Source organism: Lactuca sativa, chromosome 2 (assembly GCF_002870075.4).
Source record: "Lactuca sativa cultivar Salinas chromosome 2, Lsat_Salinas_v11, whole genome shotgun sequence".
Classification (NCBI taxonomy): domain Eukaryota; kingdom Viridiplantae; phylum Streptophyta; class Magnoliopsida; order Asterales; family Asteraceae; genus Lactuca; species Lactuca sativa.
In genome coordinates this window covers 163,749,536-163,764,467 of record NC_056624.2, presented here as the reverse complement: position 1 = coordinate 163,764,467, position 14,932 = coordinate 163,749,536, and the positions used below count along the sequence as shown (strand labels likewise).

General features: G+C 33.3%; 1 protein-coding gene across 1 annotated transcript; it reads right to left on the bottom strand.

The window, feature by feature from the left end:
- Window positions 1–6,882: 6,882 nt before the first annotated feature.
- LOC111902551 (pentatricopeptide repeat-containing protein At2g17670) lies at window positions 6,883–8,653 on the bottom strand. Its single transcript, XM_023898367.3, has one exon. It carries the CDS (start codon window positions 8,467–8,469, stop codon window positions 7,027–7,029), a length of 1,443 nt encoding a protein of 480 aa, XP_023754135.1. The 5' UTR covers window positions 8,470–8,653; the 3' UTR covers window positions 6,883–7,026.
- Window positions 8,654–14,932: the final 6,279 nt, after the last annotated feature.

The following is a 14,932-nucleotide window of genomic DNA, read 5'->3' as shown; positions in this document are numbered from 1 at the left end:
GAGGAAAATTGCACCTAAAGTGAAAGTCAGAATTGGTGAAAATGTAAAAGTGGAAATCCAGTCATTTACAAATTTAATACTTGTAATGTTATATGAAGAATTTATTTATATTTGTGATTGTTTATATGCTTTGAAAATTTATTTGAATATAGAGTTAATTTAAGTGTAATTTTTTATTAGATGGACTCATATTCTGTCCATTTATTTAATAGGTGTTAGCTCATTTGGTTTCAACACACCACAAAATGTGCACATTACTCTCGACGTTTTTTACAATCTCAAATTCTTTCTTCAATTTCAAAACTAAAAAATGGCATCCTCATAAGAATCTGCTTCCTTCAATTGTACCGGTATAAGCTCAAAAAATTATATGAATACCAATTTGGTGTAAATTAAACCAACTTCCGAGAACACAAAAGTTTAATGACGGAGTAGAAAAATCCCAGTGCCAAAATTGTGGCAAGTTTTACAACAATACTGAAAACTCGAAACTGAAAATCTTGTCGAGGGTGTTTGTAAAGTGGTGAAACAAAGAATTTTTGATTTGGCACGAACTAATATTAGATTAAATGTACTTTTTTTACGACAGCGACGAGATATGAATAACTTTTGTAAGGTTTGACATCTAAAAAGCTCTTTCATTTGGTCATTTCGGAAACTGTTGCTATCCAATTAAACTCCAACGACATTATAATTCGGTAAGCCGCACTACCTTAGACGATATTCAATAAAATTTTGGGATAATAATTTACGAGGGTAATCATCTTTGTATTTTTTTTCACATTTAGGTAACTTCTTTATTTTTGTACACATTTGACCATTTAATTTGTTATATTTGTTCACATATTGTCTTTATTACCGGCTATAGCAGGTGACAATGGTAATATGTGAACAAATTAACAAATTAAATGCTTAAATGTGTATAGAAATAAGAAAATTGTCTAAACGTGAACAAAACGAAAAGTTAATTACCCTGATAAGTCATTTTCCCCACTTTTAATAGCGATTTTATTATTCATATTTGTTTGTTTTATTTTTTCAAATGTTATTTTTAAAATATCCATAATTTCCTAAATATTAGTTAATTATTGATCAATTTTAAACTTTACTTTTTAATTAAAAAATATGTTTTTGTTTTATGAAATATTTCATATAGCCTCTTTTATATATATATATATATATATATATATATATATATATATATATATATATGTGTGTGTGTGTGTGTGTGTGTGTTTTTAAGCATATACAATATTTTTAAAGTAAATAGTATCTAACAATAAAGTTAAATAAATAAAATATGTAACAATAATTATGGAGGACCTTTTAAAAAAATTTAAAAAAAAATATTACTTAGCAAATAAAAAACAAAAAAAAAAACTATATAATGTAAATGTTTTAAAACTATTCTAACTTTTTACCACGTTTTAATTAGAAGTTAATAAACTTTTAATTTTTTTTAATACAACGTTTTAAGTTAGTATTTAACGAAAGTATTTTAAAATGTTATAAAGAAATATTAAATTGTCATATAAAATCTATAGAACACTTTAAAAATATTGTAAAAGAATGTTTAGAAATAAATTTATGAAAGTTACAAAAAAAAAATTGTATGAAAATGTAAAAAAAAAAAAAAAAAAAAAAAAAAACAAGTTAAAAACTTGTATGAAAAAATTTAAAACGCTTATAAAATATTTGGTTTTAAAGCACTTGTATTAAAATTATATGAAATTATAAAAAAAAAAAAAAAAATTATAAGCAAAGTTTAAAACATTTTATTAGAAAAACCTATAGAAAAAAATATCATAAAAATATTGTAAGAAATTATAAAAAAAAATTGTCCACATTTAGACAATTTTCTTTTTTTTATACATATTTCACCATTTAACTTGTTAATTTGTTCACATATTACCATTGTCACCTGCTAGCAGGTGACAATGGTAATATGTAAACACATTTAACAAGTTAAATGGTCAAATATGTACAAAAAAGAATAAAATTTTCTAAACATGAACAAGATGAAAAGGTAATTACCCTACTAAGTGATTTTCCCTAAAATTTTGAACTAAAGCAATGAAATAAATGAGTTTAGGATTTGAAAACTATAATTGTGTTTTGCTTAAAGGAACATTTTACCACTTGTCGAGGAGTTGTACCCTCTTCAAATTCTATTCGTCACTACTTCATCAAGACCAAGAATACGAGCAATGTCATCATCTACTTAAAATGTAATACTGGCATTTACAATCTTTACTTCTTTATTATATTCATCAATACATTCGATGTATCTTAATGAATATACTTAATTTATTCGAAGTTATTAGAGCGTGATTCACTTTTTCCTTTTTTCGGGACTATAATTCAAAGCAATAAGAATATTTTTTCTAGTTTATATACCTTGAAGAGAAGGTTCATTAATGGGCCTAGGTAGAAGCAATTCGACTCATTCACATCCATATCATGAATATTTCCATAAAGAATAAGTTTTACAATGGAATATGTTAACGTATCCCTTTAGGAATACATTAAAGATAAGAAGACGATTATCTAAAGGACGACCCAACTAACGGTCTCTACCCAACATAAGTGTTAGGCACGGGCCCTCACCCTCGCAGCCTCGCACTTAGGCCTCAGTACACTAGCGCCAAGGTCCAACTCAAAGCGAGAAACTTCAGTCTATAGCAAGCCAAAAAAGTATTAACCGCTCTCTAGAGCGAAAAGTGTAATGTTCAGAGCGTTGCACTTCGGTAGTTTTACATCAATAGCAGATAACCTCTAGTGGTGCATGATCTGCCAATAGTTCGCCTCCACGTCCTGTCGACCCAGACAAGACAGAAGGTACCTGTCGGGGACATGCTCTCACGATAACAGGTATAAAAAGAAACCATTCTTCTCCAGAAAAAGGGATCGCCTCATTCTCTACCTTAAACTAAAACCTAATTCTCTCGTCCAATTACTGACTAGACCATCGTAGCCTCGTTCCGGGACTACCTCCTGGACAACGACTGACGTCGGTTTTTTCTTTGTTGTGATTCTTAGGCTTAACTTAGACGAAGCTACCCTCAAACGGCGTTAATCTCAGAGTACATATCACAACGGAATAAATGTATAACACCTCTAATGATTAAAGGGGATCATAAGTCATAACGACATTTAACATAAAGTACAACTTTATGAAAACAACCAATTTTATAACAGTATTTTCAATTTCCATGTTTAAGTTTGATGTACTTTTAACCTTGGTTTTTTATATTGTATTATAAACCTAGTATAATATAAGTATTTATTTTTTGGGGGTTAAATTTGAATTTTCAAAAAGAAAATTGGATAAATAAAGGATTATCCGAAATCAGATATTACAAATTCTAGATCATGTGAATTTGTATCTGATTACACCAGATTTCTATATTCCAATCAAAATCCAGTAAAATGTGGTCCATATTTATCCAAAATCCAATATCAAATATCTAATCTGGTCCAAATCTGATTTTAAAAATTATATTTCAAATTTATTCAATTTTATGCACCTCTAGACTATAAGATTACACCAAAGACAATATTCTTTGTCTCGTCTATATTAACATTATCTTGATCAGACAAAGAAAATACAATAACATTATTATAACATTACTATAAAAATACAATAAAATAACTATTATATCTCTCTGTTTTATCTAACTTACAAGGAAGAGATATAAAATACAATAACAATAGTATGTATTTGTATTGATACTTTAATATTACAATAAATAAAAACAAGAAGAGAATATTATTTATCTGACTAATCACATGGACTAGAAAAAACACTAAATTACTATAAAATTAGAGTAAAAACTAATAAATAAGTTGTTATTAAAGTAAATTACTAAAAGACAATTTTTCATAAATAGTCATTGTGGTTTCCAAAATTATGGGTTTTAGTCTCTAACTTTTTTTTTAATCTCATAGGAGGTCTCGATGGTTTAAATTTCTATCATGTTTAGTCTTTCACCCATATAAAAAGATCTTATACCTTTTTTTAAATCTTTCTATATTTTCTTAAAGAGAAAAGAAAATACATTATATCACCACCACCCTAAAACCCACCCAACTCTATTGTTCTCACTCTCATCTCTCAATCTTTCATGAAGGTATAATCCATGCCTTAATTTCATTTCTCTGTCTCTTCATCATTGCCTTATATCTTCATCGTTATTTTCCTGGAACCTTATGGCCTTCACGAAGTTATAATTTATGACTCTAAGCTAGAAGTCGGTGATGTTATGCTACATAAATGGTAAAAGGCTCACATTTTAGGGAATCTGGTATAATGGCGGAATCCGGCTACCTCGCGACTACAAGGTAACGACAACCGCGACAGTGATGTTTTTCTATCCTTCATCTCCAGCAAAGTCATCGTTGTTTTCCCGTCTTCCCTTTCGACAATGGTTGGTTCGTCCACTAACTATCATGTCTCTATCTTCGGATCACATGAAACCCCACACAACCGGTTCTCAAGATTCTAGAACAAAGGCAAGTTTTCTGATTTCTCAAAGTCACTATAGGATTCGATTTCCCAAACCATTGGATGAGAAATGGTGTTTAATGATGGAGTTTAATATAGTTTAATGTTGTTTCAAAAGCAAAGTTAGTGTTTCAATTTTTTACATGTGTTTCATTTATTAATTACAGATTTAGGTTTTATTTGTGTTTTAAAGCCAAATTGAAATAGGCCATATCCTTTTGAGAAATTTGATGAAGTTTAATAGTGTTTTAAAGAATATATTGGGCTTTACCTACTAATAGCCATATATATCCCAATCAGAAGTCATAAATAATTTTGCATAATTGAGTTTTATGAAGCCTGTGATTTTTTTTTAACTGGTGGAGGGTGGTAGTGGTTATGGTAATTGTGGACAACGACCAAAAATGAAGAGGCAAGGGGTGGGGTGAGGTGGGGTGTATGTTCGGGTATGGTTAAAGTGGGGAGGGGTATTTAATTTCTATTTTTAAATAAAAGTAATTAAAAGAAACTAAATCAAATTTTTTTTTAAAAAAGTATAAAGATCTTTTTATATAGGTGAGCGACCTGCCAATGCTAGAAATTGAAACCACAATGACCTTAACCTTCCGTAAGACGAAAAAAAGTTCTTGACTAAAGTCAAACTATGGAAAGCCACAAGTAGGGATGAGATTTAAAACCGGAAAACTCGAACGAAACCTGAACCAAGATCGTTAGAACTGGAATATGTAGAACCAGTTCGGGTTCCAAATTTAAAGAATCGCTTTATCCGGGTTCAAGAATTGAAATTGATGTTAGGAACCGAAACCGGTTTTAGGGACCGAAACCGATTTTTGTAAAAAGTTTCAAACATGCATATCTCATTTGTTTGAAGTCGGATTTATATTAGATTTTTTCCAGATCATGGTTTATAGTTTGTAGATGATTTTATACTATAATTTTGTCATTTTTTGTTTCATGTTCATTGAGTTACAATCCTCTAAAGTCGAAATATCGAAGCTGAAATTTTTTTGTTTTTCAACTTTTTTTGTATTCTGTGAAAGTTTTAAAATATGCATATCTAATTCGTTTTAAGTTGGATTATCATGGGGTTTTTTCCAACGTATCGTTTAGAGTTTGTACATAATTTTAGACTATAACTTTGTCATTTTTTGTTTAATATTCAATGACTTACAGCCCTAAAATCAAGAACATCAAAGTTGAAAGTTTTTGAAGTTCAATCCACTAAATAATTACCAAAAAATTCTGGTTGTCTCGGGTTTTCCAATTCTAAACTCACTTTACTCAGTTTCACCCGACCCACTTTGATGTTTCCGGGTTTTCCGATTCTAGACCTACTTTACTTGGTATCGTACCAAGAACCGAACCAAAACTTGTTCCTATATACCGATCCGATTTCTGGTCCTACAAAATACCATTAACCGGTTCCCGTGTTTTCCGGGTCCATCTGGGTCGGATTTGGACACACTTAAATCCCTAGCCACGAGGACCATTTATGAAGTTTTGTCTTACTAAAATCATCCGTGTAGTTTGGCTAAAATTTCATATTTGGTCCCTAACTTTTCTTTTGCACTTGGTTAGTCCTTAAAGTTTTTTTGTTGCATTTTTCTCCGATCTGAAATGACTCTTTTGCCATTTCAGAACGGTCACGCGGCAGACGATCTTTTTTACTCCACTCTTTCTCTTTCATGTCGGTTCATTTCGCTCCAATCCTTTTTCGGTCCGGTCTCATTTTAAACCGGTCTCGGTCTTTTTTTAGGACCGGTCCAAGACCAGTCTTTTTGCTCATTTTTAGGTAATGTGGCCAAAATAGATTGAGGTAAAAATTAAATATAGAAAAGCCCAATCTTTTGGGACAATTATCGAAGAAGTCACTAGATCAATTTGTTTGGCAAAAAAAATTAATTAAATTTTCTGTTTGCAAAGTAGAATACACATCAAATGTGTACGAATGATTGTTGTATTTTGTTGTCTTCTAACCGATATATTTTCCAAATGGTTTACCACTTTGCTCATATAATGTTGATAAAATGATCCAAGAAAATCGAATTTCTTTACCAAATGAGTTAACTCAAGACACTTTGAAAGTACAATAAGTCAATGATTGTACAGGAAAAAAAACAATGACCTAGATGAGACAAACCAAAAAGTACACTGTTATTTTATGATATCATCTATAACTTCAACTTCATCACTAAATTGTAATTTTCCATTACCATTTTACATTATTTCTTCAACACCTATTCAGACACTAATTACACCACCAATTTGTAGTCGTATACACCAATTTACCATCATAACCATCTCGTTTTAGAGATTGCTTTGTGTTAATGTGACATTAAACAAGAATCCTAAAATAAGTTAGACACGAACCATGATGATGAGGCAATTTTCTTTCTTTTTCTATATGCCTATTAATAATACTTTCTTTAAGAAAAAATAAGACAATATGAGAAACTAATCTTGATAATGAATACATAAAATAAATAAGACACTGATGATATAGAGGCATACCAGTCCAATAATCAAACAGCAAGACCTTGCTCTTTAGCTTTCTTTAGCCACTTAAGTGTACTCTCTAATGTCGTATATGCAGCAACTTCTGTTAAACTATTGCTCTCTATAGCATAATCAAACACTTCATAAGCTTCTGCAACTCTCCCATTCCTACAAAGTGTCCTCAAGAATGTCCCATAAGACCCTGATTCAAGCTTCATATCACCCTCTTTCATTACCCCATACAATTCAACCCCTTTATCCAAATGCCTCCCCTTACACAACCCATGAAGCAATGTGTTATAAGTGCATTCATTCGGATTACATCCTTTAGTTTCCATTTCCCCCAATAATTCTAATGCACCAAGTGCATTTCCATCTCTACATAACCCATTCATTAAAGAAGTGTATGTAACCACATCGGGAAAATGTCCCATTTTTGCCATCTCGTTTAGAAACTTTATAGCTTCTTTAACCTTACCTGATTTTGATAACCCATAAATCAAAGTGTTATAAGTGACTAAATCAGGCTGTATTTCTTCCTCTATCATCTTCTTGTAAACCCTCAAGACATCACCTCCATGACTCAACATACAATACCCCTTCATAATCGTGTTATAAAGGTAACAATCGGGCTTAAAGCCTTCTTCTTTTAGCACATCTAATAACCTCATTGCCTCACGTAGATTCTTCCCGTTACAAACATTATCAATCAAGATAGTGTAGGTTACTAAATCAGGTTTTACATCAAACCCTTCTTTCATTTCGTTTATGAATACACTCACACTGCTCAAAGTTCGAGTCTTTATCAATCCTTTTACCAAAAAATTGTAAGTATAAGTATCGGGTTTTGTGAATTGAACCTGGGAAAGCTTCTTGATCAGCTCAATCGCGTGTTCTTCGTGCCCAGTGCTGCAAAGAGTTCGGATCGCAACGTCTGTGGTGACCTTATCGGGTTCGAACCCTTTTGAGGCCATAAGGTTTAGGGTTTTATTAACATTCGCAAGATCCGAATCGGGTTTTTTGCATGATTGGCATAAGAGGATGTGGTAAGAGAACTTGTCAGGGGTGAACGAAGGGTGGATTTTCGTCATGTGATTCAGTAAAATGATTGAATCTTGAATGTTCGAGGAGACAGATGAGAAAGATTGGAGGACCGCGTTGCAAAATCGGTTGTTTAGTAGAGATGAATATCTGGTGGTGGTAGCGAGTGAGTTAAATAGGGTTTTGGCGGCGGAGATGTCAGGGGATGTAAAGTTTATGGGCGGTGGTGATGAGGGGTGGCTTGTGGCAGTGGTGAGGGATGTGTTTGGTTTTCTGGTGATTGATTTGGGTTTTCTATGACTGTGATGAGAGGAAGGTTGTGATTCAAGTTCTGATTCTTGAGGGGATTGTTGGACATTTTTGAATAAAGATCGAATCGGTAACCCTAGGTTCTTGCCAGTTTTTAGTGATGGCGGTAGCTTCCCCATTTTCTTGATTCAATTTCAGATGGGTAGCAACAGAATCAGTGTGGCTGGTGTGTTCTTGAATCTTGAGGGTTGCAGGTTGGGGTTTTGAAGGGGTTTTGTGCCGTCTCTATGTTTGGGGAGATTAAGGTAAATAACAGATTGCTTCAGGGCCGTAATGGACAATGTGATATGATGAAGGGGCAACCTGAACCTAGTATAGTATTGACACTTATCAAATGTTAGTTTAGTGTAACACGATTGGGAAACAAAATATTTGAAAGAAAAATTAACGCATTTGGAAAACTTTTTTTATTTTCCCATATTCCCGATTGATGAGATATAGTTTGTCGCAAGGCATGTTTGGATGCCTTTGGGAAAACGCGGTTCATTGTAGAGAGCTCCCTGGTTTCAAGTATAGATAGACATGATGTGGTTCGGGATTGCTTCAGGGCATGCCGCTTTGAAAGCCGTTACGTGCAAAGTGGTAAAGCACGACAATGCATGTAGAGAAAATCAACATGTGTTTGTTCCTTTTGCATTCGATACATTTGGTTTTCTCGCACCAGAGGCGGTGGAGCTCCTTAACAGAGTCCAACGGGTCATGCATTCTAATATCATATCTCCTAGATCCACAAATATTGTTTTCAAAAGAATAGGTTTTGCCATCCAAAAAGGGCTAGCGGCGCAGCTTGTTGCCCGTTTGCCTTCAATCGATATGTATTGAATTTATTACTATAAAAAAAATTATATTAAAAAAAAATAGAGATAAATTTTCAGTTTTTAATGAGAATTTTAGAAAATACATTTGGTTGGAACCGGTAGAGTTTTCATTTATATTTTAGAAATTTGGAAAAACTATAAAAATTATTTTTTAATTTACATACAATTTGAAAAACTGAAAATTTTCATTTTTTTAGAAAACTTTAGAAAATTGAACAAACCAAACGTATTTTTAAAATTTCTTTTGTTTTTTAGAAAATTTTCCACAATCAAATGCACATTAAATATTTTTGTATCTTTTATTCCACGTTATCTTCGATACTCATATAAAATCATGATATATAAAATTCCCAAAACTTTTTTTCTTAATTATTTTTCCTGATTTTGACGCTTGATTATAACCAATGAGTTATGAGTAGGAAGATAGTGTAACATTCGGTTTAGATATGAGTTAATTTTGTGTGGTTTAAATTTATTTTGGTTTTGAGGATTTTGCCTTTATGTGGCGTGGTGTTTCCATGTCACAACGACACAATGGTTATTTATGGCCACGGCACGGTGCCGCAATGTGCACAAACCCTAGGCTTCGTGCTTTGGGCCCTATTTATGTCCCTCTAACTTTTAGGAGCTCTTGTCATCCGTACTTTATCTCCCTATACTTGAAACCGTAGCCTCCCTTTCCTCTCCTCCCTTCATTTCTTGTAGAAGTATGCCATTTTGGGTGTTTTGAAGGAAGATCATTATCTATTGGAGCTTAAGTGTGTGTTGCCAAAAGAGATTCAACATCTTGTGCACCATTTGAACCTCTATAGGTATTCAAGCTCCCAACTTTGTAGCTCAAGCTTCCTAGATCTTGCATGTTATGGCTTTTAGTGTCCCTTTTATGGTTTTGGTTGGAGTTTTAGGGAGAACTCCAGATAAAGCTTGCAACTTTAACAATCTTGGATGTCCTCATTTCATCTTATATATATATATATATATATATATATATATATATATATATATATATATATATATATATATATATATATATATATATATATATATATATATATAGAGAGAGAGAGAGAGAGAGAGAGGAGGAGGAGGGTTCATTTGAGACCATTTTAATTTTGTGAGACCGTGAGACCAAATCTAAAAATAATTTTAAAATGCAAAACAAATGGAAAAATCCAAAAATTCTTTTTTTAAATATTATTTTTGGAACTTGAATTAACTAAAAAAATATATTAAAAAATAAAAAAAATAAAAAAATCCCGTTTTTTTTAAAAATACGTGAAATATTCTAAATAGAATATTACACTGACATATTCTAAAAAATAATTTTAAAATGCAAAATAAATGGAAAAATCTAAAAATTCTTTTTTTAAATATTATTTTCGGAACTTGAATTAACTAAAAAAAATTAAAAAAAAATCTGTTTTTTTTGAAAAATACGTGAAATATTCTAAATAGAATATTACATTGTACATATTCTAAAAATAATTTTAAAATGCAAAATAAATGGAAAAATCAAAAAATTCTTTTTTTAAATATTATTTTCGGAACTTGAATTAACTAAAAAAATAAAAAAATAATAATAAAAAATAAAAAAAATAAAAAAAATACGTCTCATGGTCTCATAAAATTAGGCCGTCTCATATGAACCTAACTCTATATATATATATATATATATATATATATATATATATATATATATATATATATATAGTTGCCATATATCTTCTAACCACAACATGGTCCACCATCACCACGCCATGGTCTTCATGTATATCCCGTATTCTCCAAGTAATGTCATTGGTCGTGAATCTTCCTTTCGCCACGTCGTGGTCTTCTGTCTTCAAGCCTTTTTTGTCTTCTTTTTGGTTTAGCTCATCCATTCCTGCTTCCAGCTCCTTGTTTGCTTCCTGTTCATCCTGAGCATGTATTTGCTACTACAAAATAGATTTTAAACATAATAAGCACCTTTGGTCCCAAAATAAAGATAATTGTAGCTAAAAGTATTAAGATATTTTATGAAATATATAGTTAACTATACACATATCAGCCCTCGAGACCTCAAAATCAACTAACTCACCTAGGTCAATACCATTCAATCCCCAGCTGACATAGACACTAAGGCCCAAATAATCACTAAGCCCATCCTTAGCGTGAACAACCATAACCGATAATCGATAAAGACGGAAACACACTGCAACGAGTCACGGTGTAAAGCCATACAATCTACCCTCAATCAGCTCCTTAGAATCCCCAAAATTTCTCCTCAACTCGAGTACGGATCCTGTGCTTTCAGTAGTACGGGCTCAATACTTCCTTCCACACCTATCTGTACTTTCCTCAAGGATCGTTCCGGATCCTCTATGTAACTACACATGTCCACTACCGGCCGATCCAATCACATATACCCGCTCTCAACAAATACACACCGCAAAATAGCGCACCAACTCTTATAAGGCACTTCCTAGGCTCTACCAAGATTACCACTTCACCCTGCCATCAGCTGTTAAAGAACCCCTACTAATATCAATTAACTACTTCATGATTACAATTGCGTGCAACAAAACTTAAATGATCTTTCGAATAAAAGACCCAACCCTACAACGGCTAGACTCAAACGAGAGTTACGCAATAAGGCCAAATCAATCATTCTAGAATTATTTAACCCTTGCAGCGTGCAACTTAAGATATTCTTTTAATTGTTAGCTCACATCAATATGGGTCCTACAAAGCACAAAGCAAGAAGCATTCGAGCAGTAACACTCTATAGGCCATAAAACATAAAAAGGAATCCTCCAACTAACTCGCTTCTACAATGGTAGGAACTTCTACCAACACTTTTGATTGCCTTATGCATGCAAATTATACACAAAACGGGATCACTTAGACTATCGAATGAATGATTCTACCTTAAGCCCACAACTAGACAAGGAGCATGAAATAAGGCCAAATCAGTCCTTCTAGGGCTATATGTTCCTAATCATAAACAATTTGTAAAGCATACACTTAGCAATCAATTCCACCAACATAGATTCCAAATCTATCATGGCATCTAGTTCCTCTTAGGCTACAAAGCATCATAAATCAGGCCATTCTATCCAATATCTAAAATCCATACTAGCATGATGTTCCACAAGCTCAATCAATAGGCATATATAGGCATCTCTCCTAGCATTCTATCATGCAATCCTGAGCAGATCCTTAGCCCTAATCTAGCATGCAATTCTCATATATTTATACCAAAATAATAAGCATAACACATGTATGGATATTTTGGTAAATAGTTACTTGAGATCGGTTGATTTCATGCATCACACCCTTTTTCTTTGTAGAAACATTTTTAGAAAAAAGATAACCAATTCCTCAGTTTGAGTTCGATCACACCCAAGAGTGTGCCCGAATCCCTCAAACCAAGGATCTGATACCAACTTATAATGTCCCAAAAATATCAAGTAAAGTTTTCATTTTTAATTAAGTCAAAACCATTCATTCATCATTCCAAAAGACGATTAGAGTAAAAGTATTATCAAAACATCAGAGTAAAATATCATTACGTAATAATCTCTAGGGGATGTAGTGTGAGCAAGTCGGGCCTTTCCTTTTGAAACCAGATGTACCTAAAACATTTTAAACATAAACCATAAGCACAAAGCTTAATGAGTTCTCCAAAATACCACATACCAAACATACAACTGGGCCCAGTCCAAGGGTATATTCCAACCCAATATAAAATCATGGGCCTAGCTCTGGGGTCTCTTTCAACTCATCACAAACTCATGGGCCCATCCCTAGGGTTTATTTCAACTTAATCATATAATAATGGGCCTAGCCCTAGGGTTTATTTCAATCCAATCATACAAACATGTAAGAGTCACACAGACAGTTATCATCCTACCTACACAAATTAGTGAGACGACATTTATGCCTTCGACCCACAAGCACAGTGAGAAGACTCACCTGAACTACCCAATGGAAGCCCGCAACTACCTCAACATCAGAACAGCCAACCCAAACTCCCTAAAACCAAACAGAGACCAATCCTTAGTCAAATACTCGATTCTACCCAAGTTGATCAAAAGTCAAATTGGTCAACAAGTTAACAGTCAAAGTCAAAATCAAATTACCAATTAGCATCCCTCCACGTCATGGACTTCCTTGGCCACGTTGTGGGCACAAAATGCCAAAATAATCGTCAATCCCCCAGTCGTCGCGCCTCAGTTGCCTAAAGCCACGTGAAACATCCCAAAAATACGGTCAAAAATTTTCATTATAATTTATTAATAAAAACCGTAAGTATCACTCATCATATAAAAGTCATCATAAGCTCTTCTTCAAGCTTCAAAGACACACAAAGATCACTCAAAAATGGCTCACAAACTCACAAATGCATTAGGGGTTCTGAAACAAGGGTTTGGGACTTAGAGGTTGGAAATGAGGCCAGAAAGTGGGGATTAGGATGCTTAAATAGGGTGCAAAACTCTAAAATTAGGGTTTCATCCTAGCATCCCTACTCGTCGAGTCGAGTCTCTCAACTCGTTGAGTAGATGACTTAAAATCCCGCGGCCATTCTGGTTTCTACTGGATGATTCTGGGGCTTCCAACTCGTCGAGTAGCTCTACAAAAGTGAATAAATTATAACTAAATGCGTACCAGGAACCATGTGTTACACCATACTGTAGGGAGTAGTCTGGACAACTCAACAAGCTTAATCCATTTTCTTCTAATTTCAAGAGCTCCAAAGCTCAAATCAGATCCCTTTCTAAGGTCTTAATGGATAAAGTCTCAAAGGGACCCAAAATGCATATTTTCTACTTAATCCATTCAGTCCAAGTTTCCAACATCCATATATGAATCAACAAGATGTCTAGAGGGATATAGTTTCCAATGTTATCCATAATAATTAGCCAATCATACAAGACCTTAACTTTAATAGACCAAATGGCCTAAAGGACCAAGATAACTTGCATGGCTAAAAGAGAAAGCAAAAGATCGCAAGTTTCTTAGTCGATGGGGTCCAAGAAACATTCCAAACTGATCAAAATATGTTAGAGTCCACTCAACTCCAAGATCACTCATAAAATGGACCAAAACTGTCAAAAACCCAAATGACAGATCTAATGAACTAGAAAGCAATATTAGAACTTTATACTCATAATGGTCCAGAATGTAATGCCTTTGATGGATCCAAGCTTGAAGCATCATTCTATGAAACTAAAATAACCTTATCAATCTTCTTTTTTCACCAAAATAACATGAAAAGCATCCAAAAGAGGAGAAAGGAGAGAGGAGTAGCTCAAATCTTAAAGGTGGGGGCTATGGTTTCTCCCAAGAGGTTCTAGAGATGATGGAGGCTGATGAAATGCCCAAAAATGCAGAAAATTAAGCTTAAATACACTGAAAACCCTAAAAAAAATCTAGGGAATAAGTCTGACTGATCCCCACGCCATGGGCTCTAATCCTCACGTCGTGGTCACGACTTTCACCCAAAACCGCCTCAACTTCAAATAGTCATAACTTCTTCATTTCAACTCCGATTTCAGAGATATTTATATCCACATAAAGGTATTGAAGAGCGTAACACTTCTATCTAGTTAATATTGGCTTAACACATGTCGAAATAAAAACTATAATCCTAGCAAGAAGCCTATCATATAAAATTTTCCATTGTACCCCCTTAGCTCCGGAACATAAACCAAAGGTATAAATCGCATAACCAATATCATCAACATCCAATAGGGTCTAAAACTTATTCCCTTGAAGCATAAGG